Consider the following 18,268-nt stretch of genomic DNA (forward strand, 5'->3'; position numbering starts at 1 on the left):
TTCTTGCCACTCTTCCAAAAAGGCCAGATTTGTGGAGTGTACGACTTATAGTTGTCCTGTGCACAGATTCTCCCACCTGAGCTGTGGATTTCTGCAGTTCCTCCAGAGTGATCATGGGCCTCTTGGCTGCTTCTCTGACCAGTGCTCTCCTTGCTCGCTCTGTCAGTTTAGGTGGACGGCCATGTCTTGGTAGGTTTGCAGTTGTGCCATACTTTTTCCATTTTTGAATGATGGATTGAACAGTGCTTCTTGAGATGTTCAGAGCTTGGGATATTTTTTTTTATAACCTAACCCTGCTTTAAACTTCTCCAGATTCCAGAACTTTATCCCTGACCTGTCTGGTGAGTTCTTTGGTCTTCATGATGCTGTTTGTTCTTCAGTGTTCTCTAACAAACCACTGAGGCCTTCACAGAACAAGTGTATTTATGCTGAGAGTAAATTACACACAGTAGGACTCTGTTAACTAATTAGATGACTTCTGAAGGCAATTGATTGCACTGGATTGTATTTAGAGGTATCAGAGTACAGGGGGCTGAATACTAATGCTCACCACATTTTTCAGATTTTTATTTGTTTAAAATTTTGAAGACCATTTTTCATTTTCGTTTCACTTCACAATTATGTGCTACTCTGTGTCGGTCTATCACATAAAATCTCAATAAAAAACTTTTAAGTTCGTGGTTGTAAGGTGGAAAAATGTGAAAAAGTTCAAGGGGTATGAATACTTTTTCAAGGCACTGTATTTCAATTAATCATGCAACATGATTTAATAAGGCTTGTGGTAGTCAATTTCCTGCTAATTGTGCCATTATTTAACACTAAAAAAAAGCATGCACTTGACATCAAGATGATGAGGGAGCATTAGAGACACTGTGTTTGAGTGTGCAGGTGTTTATCAAGTTCATCCAGAGATCAAGTGTGCACAGAAGAGATTTTTGATTTCTCAGATTAGCTAACACTGTATTTCCTCTTCAAAATATAATTTATATCCTTGCGAAATTCACACTGCACAGAATCTCCTACACTGCACTCTTAGGAATGAGGCACAATAAAACAAAGCACATGGTAAAAGGGAAAGAATTTCTTTCACTTGTGTTTAGTTTATTTGGAATGCCGGAGGAAGATGTTATCAGAAAATATCGATTGCCAAAGTATGTTATCCTGTATCTGTTTACGACCCTGTGCTAATTTGCACAGCTTGTGGTTGATTGGGTTGGTCATTATTAAAATAAACTGGCTGTATCTGTGTTCATTAATTTGAGCATTTTTAATACATTTGCCTCCAGAATTGGCCATGCCCATCAGCCATTTTTCTGCTTTAGTAAATCTGGCCCTTAGATTCTTAGATTTTGTTCAGTCCAGGTTTTGGAGGTTTTTAACATCAAGCAGAAACCTCTTTGCACATTGGTAGGCTTTTAAGTGATTTGAGTCGAAGGCCAAATACTCTAAAAAGCTACTGTAAATTCCAAACCTCTTGACTTTCTCAACACTTTATTATCAAGGCAAGATTTAGTAAGCAAATTGTATTGTCTGTGGTCCTTTGAAACCTCTCACAAATTGTCTACAGTAGCAGTGTCCTTTGCAGTGCATCCTAAGTGTCTGTCTGTCTTCCTTCCATCCATGGGGGTGATGACAAATCCATTTTTGAATGATGGATTGAACAGTGGTGCTTGAAAGTTTGTGAACCCTTTATAATTTTCTATATTTCTGCATACATATGACCTAAAACATCATTAGATTTTCACAAAAGTCCTAAAAGTAGATAAAGAGAAACCAGTTAAACAAATGAGACAAAAATATTATACTTGATCATTTATTTATTGAGGAAAATGATCCAATATTACATATCTGTGAGTGGCAAAAGTATGTGAACCTTTGCTTTCAGTATCTGGTGTGACCCCCTTGTGCAGCAATAACTGCAACTAAATCTTTCCGGTAACTGTTGATCAGTCCTGCACACCGGCTTGGAGGAATTTTAGCCCATTCCTCCATACAGAACAGCTTCAACTCTGAGATGTTGGTGGGTTTCCTCATATGAACTGCTCGCTTCAGGTCCTTCCACAACATTTCGATTGGATTAAGGTCAGGACTTTGACTTGGTCATTCCAAAACATTAACTTTATTCTTCTTTAACCATTCTTTGGTAGAATGACTCGTGTGCTTAGGGGTGTTGTCTTGCTGCATGACCCACCTTCTCTTGAGATTCACTTCATGGACAGATGTCCTGACATTTTCTTTTAGAATTTGCTGGTATAATTCAGAATTCATTGTTCCATCAATGATGGCAAGCCATCCTGGCCCAGATGCAGCAAAACAGGCCCAAACCATGATACTACCACCACCATGTTTCACAAATGGGATAAGGTTCTTATGCTGGAATGCAGTGTTTTCCTTTCTCCAAACATAACGCTTCTCATTTAAACCAAAAAGTTCTATTTTGGTCTCATCCGTCCACAAAACATTTTTCCAATAGCCTTCTGGCTTGTCCACGTGATCTTTAGCAAACTGCAGATGAGCAACAATGTTCTTTTTGGAGAGCAGTGGCTTTCTCCTTGAAACCCTGCCATGCACACCATTGTTGTTCAGTGTTCTCCTGATGGTGAACTCATGAACATTAACATTAGCCAATGTGAGAGAGGCCTTCAGTTGCTTAGAAGTTACCCTGGGGTCCTTTGTGACCTCGCCGACTATTACACGCCTTGCGCTTGGAGTGATATTTGTTGGTTGACCACTCCTGGGGAGGGTAACAATGGTGTTGAATTTCCTCCATTTGTACACAATCTGTCTGACTGTGGATTGGTGGAGTCCAAACTCTTTAGAGATGGTTTTGTAACCTTTTCCAGCCTGATGAGCATCAACAATACTTTTTCTGAGGTCCTCAGGAATCTCCTTTGTTCATGTCATGCACAGTAAAAAATGGAGTGTCAATATTGCAGTGTAAACCTATTTTCCTCTGGATAGAGTAGTTATAACACTATGCAGAGTAAAATCGTCTAAATGGTAGTGTCAAAAGTGAGAGTTAATTCCCACTTGCACACAACGACAAAATCTACTCTGCAGGGTGATTATTCCCCGCGAAAATACAATATAGAGTCAGATTAACTCTGAAAATCTTACACTATCTATAGTGTTAAATATTTTTACACACCTCATTGTTAATTTTGACACAAAATAGAGTAAAATTAACTCTAAAAATCTTACACTGGCTATAGAGTAAATTTTACACTGATTTTGAGTGGGACCAAATGTTATCTGACAGAGTTAAATTCAACTCTTAAAGAGTAAAATTGACACTATGATTTTTACTGTGTGATACACTTCCACAAACATGTGTTGTGAAGATCAGACTTTGATAAATCCTTGTTCTTGAAATAAAACAGGGTGCTCACTCACACCTGATTGTCATCCCATTGACTGAAAACACCTGACTCTAATTTCACCTTCAAATTAACTGCTAATCCTAGAGGTTCACATACTTTTGCCACTCACAGATATGTAATATTGGATCATTTTCCTCAATAAATAAATGATTAAGTTCAATATTTTTGTCTCATTTGTTTAACTGGGTTCTCTTTATCTACTTTTAGGACTTGTGTGAAAATCTGATGATGTTTTAGGTCATATTTATGCAGAAATATAGAAATTTCTAAAGGGTTCACAAACTTTCAAGCACCATTGTATAATAGTTTTTGTCTTTGGAGTGATTATGGTTTCAATATTGCCATTTGGTTTTCCTGTGGCATAGCTGATCTAGATATCCTGAATCTGTTATGTGGAGAGATTACTAACTCACCTGACAAAGAGAAATGGCTGTTCTGGTGCTGATTCATTGCATAATGCTCTCTTATTTACACTGCAGATTCATTACTGGCTCAACTCATCTAAATTGTTGGTTTACAGTACAACTGTGTTGCTTGTCTGTTATTGTTGCTCTGTCCTGGCTGTATCCACTGATATGAGTTGACATTTGTTGCATGCAACACTTGTTGGTGGTCTATGACTCACATAAAAAGTTGGCATCTAGTGGGAACGGAGTGAGGTTAAACATCGTTCCCCATTTGTAAAAATTATCTTTTAATGCTATGAAAGGTTGCTAAGTGATTGTAAGATGACATTTGTCAAAAGTGTAGACAACACTTCTTGGACAGTACCCAGAAAATTAGGATAGACCTGATATTGCATTCATTTTCATGAAATTAATAGATGGCAAAAGAAAGAAAGATGGCATCTGTCAGCTCACTCCTCTGTGGAGGAAGCAGAAACTTATCGTAGAAGGAGACCATGGCCAAACAGGGATGAAAGACATGAAGATCTGGGAAATGAGGAACACTGGGAATGAAGATGAGACAGGAGACTGATGCTGTTTGGGTATTCACTGTGATCTCACCATGGTCTGCTAGCGGGTAAAGTGGCTGAGTGACCTCTTGTTGGCTGCCATTAGAACCCTTTAGGCTGGAGCTCTGTGCTAACAGGGGAGGTTTTTAGCCATGGGCACAGTCCTAACTTAAACCTAACTCTTCCTTCCAACTCCATGTTGATGACACCTGTCCCTGGAGTGCATTTGTTCTCTGTGACCTTGTCAGAGAATGTTATTGAAAGGAAACTTTGTTGACTTTGCCCTCTAATGAAGTGGAATGGAGCACTGTGCTGCTCTGAGCAATGCTATGACTTTATGATGAGTTGTTGACATTATAAGACCCAGCCACACTCACAATGATGCCTGATGCTGCCTCAAGAACTAGGCTAGTAATCTTGTCAGACACAACACGTACCATGTAAAACACGTACTTACAGTAAGTTGTAGCTCAGGATATGCTCATTGTGGGATTCATGTGCAGTTATGCATTTCTAAAGCCAACAAGTTACATAAAGTACCACTCAAAAGTTTGGACACACCTACTCCTTCATAGTTTTTTTTTTTCTGTATTTTGACTTTTTTCTACATTGGAGAACAAGCCTGAAGATATTAAAACTATGAAATTGCATATGAAACATATCTGGAATCATGGTAAGAAAAAGTGTTTAAAAACAAAATGTTTGATTATTTTAGATTCTTCTAAGCATTCAGTGTTTACCTTGATGATGCTTTGTACACTACTGGCATTATTTTAACCAGCTTCATGAGGTAGTCACCTGGAATGCTTTTCAATTAACAGGTGTGCCTCATCAAAAGTTAATTAGTGTGATTTCTTGTCTTCTTAATGCATTTGAGATCAAACAGTAAATAGTAAATAATAAAAAATAATAAAAATGCAACAAATCACCCTATTCCATAACTGTAATAATCCATGTTCTGTCAAGAACCGCTCAACTAAATAAAGAGAAACAACATCCATCATTACTTTAAGACATGAAGTGACTTTTAATTAATAAAAATAATTTAAAAAAACCCAATAAATTAGACGGTGTGTCCAAACATACAGCCAATAACTGACTAGCTAGTTAAAATTTAAACAGTGCTGCCAAAACCTCATACTGGCACCTACCATGTGTACATTTCCTCGACTGACGATCAGCTGTCTTGCCTTTACTCCTTTAATTGACATCTAATACCTTATTTTCATGACATGAAGCCAACTGAAAAAATGAATCACGGCTCTTGATGTGCTGTTGATGTTATAACACTATTACTAAACCTACCACTTTTAGCATGAGTCAAGCATTAACATCTTAGTCATTACCTCCTGATTGGAGAGGCTGATGCTGCACAGAAAGGTTTGCTCTGACACAAACACACATTTCCAGATACAGCCATATGGCAGATGTTCACAGGACAGCAAGATACAGAAGACAGCCTGCTGGATTCTGCTCCCACTTCATTGCCAGAGTGATTCCTTTAAGGGCAGACAGTTTTACCGGAGACAGAATGTTCTTTATAGCTATCAAAATCAACTCCCTTGTGCAGCCTTTTAGTGAAAGCATTTTCTGTGACCTGACACCTAATAGAGGAAAGAATGGGACATTGTTGTCAAGGTGCATATATACACACAAACCCTGAATCCCCCTTCCCTAAACACACAGACCACAGCATTCAGATGTGTTAAAGGAGCTACGCAGAAATTTTATTTTTAAATACATTTCTGAGTGGATAGGATCTCCATCCTTGACTCTTGTATGCTGCATAAATGGGAATTTAAAAAATATATTTTTGAGAGTTAAAATCGACCCCAAAGTTGGCATTCTAACTGCCCTGCTGAGCCAGCCAGCCCTGAGTGCGTGACGTCACAGCGGTAACTGGTTTTAAGGCTGAGGCCTTTGACGGCTATAGACCAAAGCCAGACTCTGCAGGCGAGAGTGGTTGCAATGGCTTCTTCGTTCGGATTTATTGGAGGGTCTTCAGATTCCTCAGATAGTAATACATCTGGCTGTGATAGTCCTGAAATTGGAGTGTGTGTACATGCTACTGGTAGAACCGTATCAGTTCGAAACATCAGAAAGTGAATCCAATAGTAACACGTCGGCCACGGAGGCCCCCACCTTACGAAATAAAGCCAGAGAACAAAGCCGTCTAGAGAATTGGATGGAACTGAACTAACCGTCTCATGTGACTCTCATTAAAACAGGATAGGCATTATAACTTATGCAATGTACATGCATGGATTTTCACTGATAAAACATAAAAGGCTCATTAAATAATCAGATGAACTGAGACAATCACATTCTGAAGCAAATTAAATAATCTTATACCGGTAACTTAAATACACAATACAAGTTACATGTATTAATCTCAATGCAGGTAAACAACATGTTGTTGTTGTTGTTGTTGTTGTGTAACCAAATGAGAGTCGCATCTTACCCGTTTGTGTTCTCACTTCCTGAAGGCCGATCTTGTGGCCGATTGTTTTGAAACAATCTGACTTTCAGTTGTTCATTCAGTTCTTCATTCATTCGCTTCTTCCACATAAGGGCAAGATATTGCTGCTGAGGTAAGCATATCCAGTGGGGGGGAAAGCATATCCAGCGGAGAAATCCGCCAACCGGTCCACTCATTCTCCATTTTCTCCATACTGAGTACTCCACCATTACTGCTCAGTTCACGCTCTGGGAGAACTGGTACAACTGAACTTACTTTCCTTTTCTTGTAGTTTTCTTTTCCTTTAATTGCGGGTACTGCACCCTGTTTCAATACGGGCTTATAGCGAACGCTCCTCAACAGATCAGAGGTTTCATACGAGTCATCAGTAAAATGTGCCCATGAATTTCTCGCAAAACGCATCCAAGTCTTTGCAGTTTGAACATTCTTGGGCCATGAATGCAACATAAATCCACCTTCTGTCATGTTACTGCACCTGCCAGCAACACATCTATGTGGCGTGGCGATAAATTAGCTCAAAATGGAGGATCGAAGTTGCAGTCAGCTCTGTGTTTTAGTATAGCGAAAATGGCAATGAGACCAATAGCCTTCCTGCTGTGATGTCACAGATGTCAAGGGCATTCACTCAGACCGCTACCTATATGAATCATTTTATTCGTAAATATTACTGTATTAGATTTATTGTTAACGCTTAAAACTATTCCTGTGCCATTCTTGAGGTCTCAAGGCATTTATAAACAAATAGTGAGGCCATGGTTCTGTGTATCTCCTTTAAGGACAACATACTGCTGTATAGAGGTTTCTATTTTGGCCAAACCTGGCTAAAAATGTGAACATCTATGTCCTGTATTCATAACCAGGGTTTGGAGCGTTACTTTAAAAATGCATCCTGATGCAATTACTAATTACCTAGGGCAATTAGTAATGTAGCTAGAAACCTAATCCAAGTATCACAATATGAAAGTAACATATTACCTTCTGTTTATTTCTGATTAAATTTGATGTTAAGTCCATGGATAATGACAAAATTTTCACATTGTACTGTTATGCTGGTCCCCTTTTCTGCTTTAAAGACAAAATAATGGTGAAATTTCCACCCAGTGAATGCATTTTATTTTCACTAGAGGCCATGATAATGAATTGGCAACTGTAAGATTAGCTATTATTTCAGTCGAGACCACAGTGGTGTTGTGAGACTTGTGAAGTGTTGTAATGTGTGCGCATGTGCATGGTAGTACAGTCAGTATATTGCTGTTTATTTTAAAATGTATTTTAAAATGGTAATCCTGCTAATAATCCCCATTTTTACTGAATGCATCAGTAATCTGATTACGTCTTTTTTCTATAACTTTAGTGGAATACAATTGCCTTTTTTTGTATTTGAATTATGTAACACTGTTCCATGTATTCTCTTACTCCTCAAGCCTGTTTGTAAAAATTATTTGGGTTGTGCCATTTTGGACAATACTTGGGAGGAAAATTCTACCTACATCACATTTGGCTGAACCCTTAAAAACTTTGGCGCCATGGTTCTCAGTTTCAGTGTTTGCGAAGTTATGGTTGTATTCAGAGTCAGCAACTTAAGTTCAAAAGGTAGATCAGTATTTATGTGGAGAACGTTCTCTGTCAGCTTATGTAGGCCCATTTTTTTGGTGCCCCATTCAGGTGATTAAAATCACTTGCATGTAGTTCATGCCTTTGGGATTTCTCAAGTGTAGTGGTGACTGAGATGGGAGTTTCGACAGCATATAGACCAATATCTTTAAAGACAAGTTACTGTCTTTTTTTTTCACTGTCAACTACAGTAGGATTTAACAAAGTGAATAATATAGTGGTATACCTACAAATGATCTGGGTGGCACAGTGGTTAGCACTGTCACATCACAGGAAGAAGGTTCAGGACTGACACTAAGCATGCACTGGCTTGTACAACCCCAGGGGCTGGGTATTTTACCTAACCTGTATGTCTGAACTGTGTGGGAAACCAGAGCACCTGGAGGAAACCCACACAGACATGGGGAGAACATGCAAACTCCACACAGAAAGGCTCCTGTCAGCCGCTGGGCTTGAACCCAGAACCTTCTTGCTGTGAGGCGACAGTGCTAACCACTACACCACCGTACCACCCTGTTACATTAACCAGATGAAATTTGCCTTAATTTAACAATATGCCTTCTCATTTTTCAGTAGCTTATTAAAAAGCACTTGAACCAGATATACAGTGGCAGAAAGCATGACACTGGGATGGAAGGGGTGTAAAAAGCTGTATCTACTGTTCATCATGTGGCTGCACAGGCAATGAAACCTACTTATTTGAGTATGAATAAAATAATACCAAGGTTTTGGTTAATTTGATGTTTCCTATAGAGGTCCAAGCACTGATCTGCTACAGTTACACCTGCACTGTGGACTTCACAGGAACAGTACAATTAATTATTCAATTATATAATAATATCATATTTATGTATTTAATGTTGCTCACAAAAGTCATGACGTAGTATTTAGTGTATTTACAATGACCTAAACATGAATTTCTGTATATTATGGTTACATCAAACTGTCAGACACTGGTGCTGGACTTAATACTGCTCCTCTATTAATGCATAAATGTAACAATTCTTTAGGTACCTTTTCACTACTTGTATTGTCTGTCTAATAACGGAGTTCCTTTCTTTGCCTGAAATTATTATTTTTATTCATGCACTGTGGCTTTTACTCGTCCATTCATTTCAATGTAATATGAAAAGAGTGGAAAAGTAGTATGTGGGATGGTGACTGAGGCAAAGAAACAGGAAAACAAGGAACAAAAACAAATATAGAGAATAGATTTTCCCCAAAGTTGGACAAGTGGGTGAGATGGTGCTTGGGAAAGTCTTATTTTGGCATTACTGCATTCCTGTTGGCCTTTTAAGGAGATGGATAGATGAGGATCAGACAGCTGGGAAATGGTCTCTTGTTATAAAAGACCAAAAAATGTCTTCCAACACAGTGAGACATCGTCAATTTAAGCAACTCTGACTGTTGTTTGTCTGTGAGACTTTCTTAAAATGAATCATCAAGGGAACCAGGCTACACTGCCTGCTCTTAACCTTTGTCATGATTTATTGAACAGAAACTGCATTTCTCTGTTTTCTCTGGAGAAAGGAACTGTATGTCGTGAAATGTAGTATATAAAGTGCAGTAAGGGAAACCCGGGCTGGTTGTTTGGTGTGTGTGTGTGTGTGTGTGTGGCTGGGAGAGTGTGCAGCTCTCATCCTAGCCTCACAGATACCCCTTTTCCACCAAATCAGTTCCAGGGCTGGTTCGGGGCCAGTGCTGGTGCTGGTTCACAACTTGTTCAACTTGCGAGCCAGCTGAGAACCAGTTTGCTTTTCCATAGCTCAGGGTGCTAAGGGGAGCCACGTCATTATGTCGCTGTATACGTCAGTTACGTCGTTGTATACGTCAGTTAAGTCGCTACGTTTGCATAAACCTTGGCGCGAATATCGAAGCAAAAACAACACGGAAGAAGCAGCAACAATAATAATAATAATAATAATAATAATAATAATAATAATAATAATAATAATGGATGACTTCGTGTTTGTACAGCTGCTGCTTCTCGTCGCTTAAAAATGGTGATCTTTCGCGGTCTTGTTATTGGTCTTAACAAACCCCCCCCCCGCTGCCGTAAGCGGTTCTTTCCTCTGGCCCAGCAGAGAGTTGGTGCTAGCCTGGAACCGGTTTTTCTGGCCCCAGAGCCAGTTCTTTGTCAGTGGAAACAGAAAACCTGGTTCCAAACTAAGCACTGGCCCCGAACCAGCCCTGGAACTGCTTTGGTGGAAAAGGGGCAAGAGAGTTCCACAACATCCTTTATCTCAATCTCTAACAACAAAGATAATGTATTCTTAATGATATGCTACTTGAGAGGCTATGGTCCCGCATACCTTTTTCAGAATATTATTCAATGTTCTTTCTTTCTTTCTTTCTTTCTTTCTTTCTTTCTTTCTTTCTTTCTTTCTTTCTTTCTTTCTGTCTGTCTGTCTGTCTGTCTGTCTGTCTTCCCTTTCCTCATGTGTGTGGCATAGGCATTCTGACCTAATGATCATCAGTGGCCGATTTCTGTTATATGGCATTGAGACCTTCCAAGTCTCAGGCATGGCTCATGGAAATTAATCTGACAGCCCTTTTCATATATTTTTTTTATCTGCATGTAGCATAGCAAATTCCATGATGTGCTCCATTTCACACAGAAGAGCAGGTCTGCATTAAACATGAGATCAGGCCTGGTATTTCGACCCTTAGAAAGCTGATTGCCTCCTTGGGGGGTTCTAGTGCTGAGGTTTTCAAGACTGTGGAGGATTGTGGAACGAGAAGGTGTTCTGCGATAGGCTTTGTGTACATGGTTAGTTTGTGTACTTATAAGTGATTTTGTGATTGTACAGTATTCATATTTAACCATGCTCAGTCATACAAGAGTAGGTGCATCACTGTGACTTAGCTGACAACATTTGTGTTTGCTTGTTAGTTCCGTGGTCTTCCTGCTGTATTGTTATGACAAGATCTGACTTATGTTTGCAAGTCATACACATGGTAGCCAAATTATTAGTGGCCTGTTTTGGTGCTAATGCGTCCTCATATTATTTTTGCTATACACTCACCAGCCATTTTATTACGTACACCCATCCACCTGCTGTTTTATGCAGTTCTCTAATCAGCCAATCCCTTGACAGCAGCATAATGCATAAAATCATGTAGATACGAATCAAGAGCTTCAGTTAATGGTCACTTCAAACATCAGAACAGGAAAAATTATGATCTCAAAGTGTGACTTTCACTGTGGTATGGGTGTTGGTTTGAGCCAGATGGACTGGTTTGAGCATTTCAGAAGCTGCTGATCTCCTGTGGTTTTCACACACAACAGTCTCTAGAGTTTACACAGAATGGTGTGAAAAACAAAAAACACTGAGTGAGTGACAGTTCTGTAGGTGGAAACAAGAGAGATCAGAGGAAAATGGCCAGATTGGTTTGAGTTGCCAGGAAGGATATAGCAACTCATATAATCACTCTTTACAACCATGGTGAGCAGAAAAGCATCTCAGCATGCAACAGCAGAAGACCACATTGGGTTCCACTCCTGCAGCCAAGAACAGGAATCTTAGAATTAAAAACAAGTTCCTATTAAAGTGGCTGGTGAGTGTACATACTGTTAACAGGGTTGCATGACTGTGTTGTGCTGCACATTTCTGTATTTTCTTTTGTGTTTGTGATGTATTCCATATTGTTGTTGGTTAATGATGTTCCTACTGATGGCCAGAATGCATCCTCAGGTGATGTGTGTAGTTTAGCAGGGGATGGGATTCAGGAACAAGTAGCATATGCTAGTAGTGTGTGCCAGAAAATATATAAATTAGCTGGAGCATGCAATACATTTAAACATACATAAAAATCCTGAAGACATTAATATAGTATTTTCTTTTCTTGGTTGGTGAATATAAGAAAAAAAGATATATATTGTTGGTAATTGTTTTGTCAGCAGCCTAACAAACTTATTTTCCAGTGGGCAAATACAAATAAGAACTAATAGTCCAGATATATAATGTGCTAGCCTTTGGTCCACCCCATCTAAGAACATTTGTTTTTCTGTTTTGAGCAATATTGAAAGTCACAATTATTTAGCAGAATTATCAGCCAATTCAGCACCAAAATTGTTTCACAGTATTTTGATTACTTTATTTTATAATTTCAAATTTTGGGGGAAAAAAAGGCTTTTCTGGCAGATTTTATATTATCTTACTACCCAGTGGCCTGGCCAGAAATTAAATTGTGGCTGTGCCTGAACAAAATTGGGTGAGTCACACAATTCAATAGTGCCCTCCATAATTATTGCCCCCTCCCCCGTAAAGGTTCCTAAAAAGGGTTAGCAAAAAATTTACATTTTAGTGAAGTCGCTTCATCTCACACTAAAAAAATGAGAAAAATCCAACCTTTAATTGGAAAATTTATTCAGAGGAAAACAAATCCCTCATCAATAAATAATTATTTTCATCAAAAACACATGTGCCGCTATTATTGGCACCCATGGAAATTATAGTGTACACAATGCAACTGAAGCATGTTTCCTATTTAAATTGTACATTTTTGAGTTGATTGGAGTGTGTAGGAACTTTCATGCTGTAATCCATGACTTCCTGATTAACTGGGGAACAAATATGAAGTGACACAGAGGCCAAATTCCCTTACCCTGTGTCCAAAATCACTTCCTGCTCACTATATAGTGGACAATATAGTGAGGTCGCCATTTTGTAGTTCTGTCCGAATGTATAGTGAGAATTATTACACCCTATACAGTGCACTCAAAATATCCCACAATGCATCATGAAAAGTAGTGTACAACCGATGGTCACTAACCAAGCAATATATTCCATCATGCATTGCGGTCGTGCTGAAAGAAATCAAATCAAAAGTCTCAAATTTGATTTAATAAAAGGCAGCGGCAAAGAAGAAAGTATTCAGCCTTGATTTAAAAGAATTGAAAGATGCAGCAGACACAAAGTACTTTGTATTTATTAATGGGGGAAATACGCTCAGTATAATATGTATTTATCACAAAAATACATGCATGTATTTATTATTTTGAAAACTCATCAGCCGACTGATCTGGCACGTTTTAATTGTGCAACGGTAATGATGTAAATAACAGCACGGCGGAGTAGTGTCTGAAAGTGTTTTTTCATTTTATCAATGAGCTCACTATATAGTCCTCTATATAGTAATTCCCTGTATAGTGCGTAGGGAGTAGTGAACGAGTGAGTGATTTCAGACACAGGGTTAGTCATCCATCAGCATGGGAAAGATAAGAGAACATAGAAACTAAATGAGGGGGAAGTGTGTTGATCTTCATAATTCAGGGAATGGTTATAAAAAAAATAGCTACTCGCCTGAAAATGTCCATTTCTACTGTTAGGGCAATAATAAAAAAGTGAACGCCAACTGGAATTGTTATGAACTTGCCTGAAAGAGGACCTAAGATTATTTTGCCACCATGTACAGTGAGAAGGAGAGTAAGAGAGACAAAACATCTCATATGCATTATAAGCCCTAAACATTACAGACACAACTTCAAAAAACTTCACAAAAATGCTTGTTAACATCATCACTCTTTTGGTATAATTGCTTTGTTTTACAACAGCATGAAATGAAAATGAGTATGAAATCAGTATGAAACGCAGATCTATTTTTTAAAATAAGTGGCTATTTGATTGAATGGGTCTAAGCCCACCCACTTATTGCTTTGGCCCATTCAATCAAATAGCCACTTATTTTTTAAAGAAATAGATCTGAGATCCATACTTATTTCATACTCATTTTCATTAGCGATGGGCGTGCCTGAGTTGGGCCTAGGCCCATCCATTTATTGCCTAGGTCCACCCAGGCCTACCCATCGCTACACACCTGAGCCTACCATAGAATTAAAAATGGTGTGCATTTGTCACTGTCATTTGAGTAGATTGTGTGAATTCATTATTAAAACAAAATAAGACTCAAAACTTCAATAAATGTTTATTTATTCATTCGGTAACCACTTTTTCCTGGTCAGGGTCATAGCAGATCTGAGTCTGTCCCTGAAACACCTGGCAATAGGTGGATATACACTGTGGATGGGACACCAGTTCACTGCAGGGCCAAAAGAAATATACCAGGAAAAACAAAGACCTAACAGCTCACCAAGATCACCATCAGTTATGTTTAATTAATTGAGGAAGCCAAAATTTGTGATCAAGTTTCAAATATAAATCATGCTGCTCTACAGGTCTGTGTTTTCTTTTCCCTTGTGCTAAGCTGATTGGTATATAAGGAGCCAAATTTTGTCTATGGATCATATTATTGAAAGAATAAATTCTATCCATTTTGGCATAGCACTACAGTGACGTGGCTGCTCTGACAGCTTCAGCCATCAAAGTCTCTAGGGAACATTACAGTAGTGTTTTCCCGTTGCCTTCTACTGGATTATTATAGAGGTTTTCTCCTCTCAACCATTCACACTCGCACCTATGGACAATTTAGAGCCACCAGTTAACCTAACCTGCATGTCTTTGGACTGTGGGGGAAACCGGAGCACCTGGAGGAAACCCACACAGACACGGGGAGAACATGCAAACTCCACACAGAAAGGCCCCCATCAGCCGCTGGGCTCGAAACCAGGACCTTCTTATTCTGTGAGGCAATAGTGCTAACCACTACACCACCATGCTGCCTCAAAAGAATAAATTAGGCACTTTTATTTAAATTCTGTCTGTATAACTAAAGTCCAGACCAAGTGAAGCATAATGAAATTTCCCCACTAATTAATAAGTACTTTAAAAGTTTTATAATTAAGATTATAGCACAAGGGAGAAACAGCAGTTCAATGCAACCAAACATTCTCACTGAGATGAAATTTGTCTGCTGAAGTTTTTCAAATTAATTTAATTGCAGTCTTAAGAGAGCAATTTGTCTTGTAATGAATTTTGTAATGTAACTTGTAATTAAACACTGTGTAAGTTTTCTTTCCTTGACTCATGTTCACCTGGTTTGAGCATGTCAGCATGCTGGTTATACTTCTGAACTGTGTGACCCTGGGCATGTTCCAGCCCTGTGAGGACGTCACATGCCAGTCTCAGTGGTGTCTCATCCTCCAGGTAAGAAGTGATCTTTTCAAGGACTTTTAAAATTGGTGACTACATGATTACATTGTTCATTCTCCTTTGTCTTTGATATTAGATATTGCTCCAACAATCTGTATATTACTTCTCTGTTTCTAATGTTCCTTGAATGCATGATAATTTTAGCCACTATCATTTATCAAGCGCTAGTTTTCATCCCACATACAGTTGTCCGCAGGATATGAAGGAGGAGTGGAGGCTCGACCAAATGTCATTTCTAAAAGGCCTGTTGTTAGTGTAACTCTGTGATTCCCCATGGCCTTGCCCAACACCCCTCCAGGGGAATTGTGTGTCTGTGGAAATGGTGCTGGTTCAGTACAGTACAATTTAGTCAGAAGACACCTAACAGGAAGTAGCACATTACCCATAACCTCCCCACTGTTGCTGCCTGAATTTGGAAGCTGTCCAATTTTGATGGAAGTATGAAAAGTCTGGAAGTCTGGTTTGTAATACACATGTGCAGCAAGAATAGTTTATGGTACTATGCTGTTTTTATGGCATTGCAACATTCCATCATATTTGTCACTATTTATATATCTGATGCACAATAAAAATGAAAGATTTCACATTTTATCACTGTTTTCATGATTATATCTCCAATGAGATTGAGTGGAATAACTGTTTAATTCTATCCACATTCACTGGATTTTGAGAAAGAGAGCATTTTTATTTTTATTTTTGGCAAATTCGACAAATAAAAACTTTATACAAAACGTCCGACAAAAATCATAAAATAAAAATTAAAAAAGATACGTTCTTACCATCAAATACTTTTATTCCATATTTTGTTGCTTTTTTGTATTTTGGGGGGTTTTGTTTTCTAGTAGAGTTTTTATTTCATCCTTGGTTGGTTCAGCAACACGCTCCGCCATTTTGTTTTTCTCTACTCACAGTATATGAGCTGATAGCCTAGTAGTAGAGTAGCCAATCAGATCATGCGATTCCTCATATTCAGTGAATGTGGATAGAATAAATACAGAGAGAGAGAGGATATTACACAGTTCCACAAAAATATGAAGTCTATCTTCGAGTAGTCAAGGGATTCATGAGTGAGCAAAGCGAACACGAGAAGATAAACATTGTGACAACCATTTTGACAATGTGCATCTAGTCAGCAGGAAAACACTGAGAGTGACGTCACCGAGATGTATTTTGTATGAAAAATGCAAGTTTTTCAATACAAGAAGATAAACTTTATATCTTCAAGACAATGTGTGATTTACTTTTTATTATATAGACACATTCACAAACAAAAAGTACCCAAAAATAAAAGTACCCAAGTACCTCAAAACAATTCATCGATTTCCTCACGAGTGACATATAGAGATTTATGTCATGGTTTGGGTTCTCAATGTCCCAGAATTGGGCAGCGACACCCACTCCTTCCCTCAGGACTGGTATGTTGTTCAAAGCCTCCTGCTGATCTGATACATTCTGGCTGATAAAGAATGGAAATAATTTTTTTAACTGAAAATAGTCATTTTGTTGTGGTTACGCCCTGTTTTGACTGATGTACTCCTGGTAAAGTGAAGAATAACAGCTTCTTGTTTTGCTTTCTCCCACTGGTCATGTGTAATTACAGTGTTACTTTTTCCTCAGGCATTTGACGACTGCATCTTTGCTTTCTTCGCTGTGGAGATGGTTATCAAAATGATGGCTCTGGGGATTTTTGGATCTAAGTGTTACCTTGGAGACACATGGAATCGCCTGGACTTCTTCATTGTCATGGCTGGGTGAGAGATCCATCACTGGGAAACCAGTTTTACAACAATCTTTCTTTTAAGGGCTCAGATTTATTTAACTTCTTGGATATTATCTGTAAAATTGGTAAATCTCTTGCCAGCAAACATTTCCTTTTAAGTAGCTCGATGGAGTTTCTTAGATACAATGAAAGTTGGACTTCCAGCACAAAAAAATAGTTCCAAATAAAGACTGATATAATGCTTATCATGCCTTAGCTTAATTTAGATAATTAGTTAGTATGTAACCGAATATGAAAACATTATTCAGAATGAACAGAATGATATGGGGCACACATGTTTTTTTTTTGTTGTTTTTTTGGGGTTTTTTTTTTTTGTCAGTGGTTTGCCTCAGTAGCCTGATCTAAACCCTGCCTAACTGAGCTCCAAAATAAATACTTCTACCATATTTCTATACAAACCCAAAATAAAAAAAAAACACTTTTATTTATAGAAACACAATAACCCAAGTTTGACTCGAAGCCACAAGGCATCGAGTTGCAGTGAACATTTGTCATCTTTCTGGAATGTAACAAACTCAAAAAATTAAATAAATCTTATAAAATATTATAGATGGCTATTGTTGTCAACTACAATCAATAGCTCCCTGTTTTGTGAACTTGTTATATTTGTGAACGTAAAATGTAAGAGTGCATAGTGATAGGGTCCACATTTGCTATTATTATTATCTCATTCTCATCTCATTATCTCAAGCCGCTTTATCCTTCTACAGGGTCACAGGCAAGCTGGAGCCTATCCCAGCTGACTACGGGCGAAAGGCGGGGTACACCCTGGACAAGTCGCCAGGTCATCACAGGGCTGACACATAGACACAGACAACCATTCACACTCACGGTCAATTTAGAGTCACCAGTTAACCTAACCTGCATGTCTTTGGACTGTGGGGGAAACCGGAGCACCCGGAGGAAACCCACGCAGACACGGGGAGAACATGCAAACTCCACACAGAAAGGCCCTCGCCAGCCCCGGGGCTTGAACCCAGGACCTTCTTGCTGTGAGGCGACAGCGCT

At 38.7% G+C, this 18,268-nt stretch overlaps 1 protein-coding gene across 1 annotated transcript in view; it reads left to right on the forward strand.

The window, feature by feature from the left end:
* Positions 1 to 15,354: 15,354 nt before the first annotated feature.
* Positions 15,355 to 18,268, forward strand: part of cacna1ha (calcium channel, voltage-dependent, T type, alpha 1H subunit a) — a 120,060-nt gene continuing 117,146 nt past the window's right edge. Inside the window, exons 1-2 of the mRNA XM_060943017.1 lie at positions 15,355 to 15,474; positions 17,098 to 17,231. Of these exons, the coding sequence (XP_060799000.1) occupies positions 15,355 to 15,474; positions 17,098 to 17,231 (254 nt within the window). The remainder of the gene's footprint in view (positions 15,475 to 17,097; positions 17,232 to 18,268) is intronic.

This window comes from Neoarius graeffei, chromosome 16 (assembly GCF_027579695.1).
Source record: "Neoarius graeffei isolate fNeoGra1 chromosome 16, fNeoGra1.pri, whole genome shotgun sequence".
NCBI lineage: Eukaryota > Metazoa > Chordata > Actinopteri > Siluriformes > Ariidae > Neoarius > Neoarius graeffei.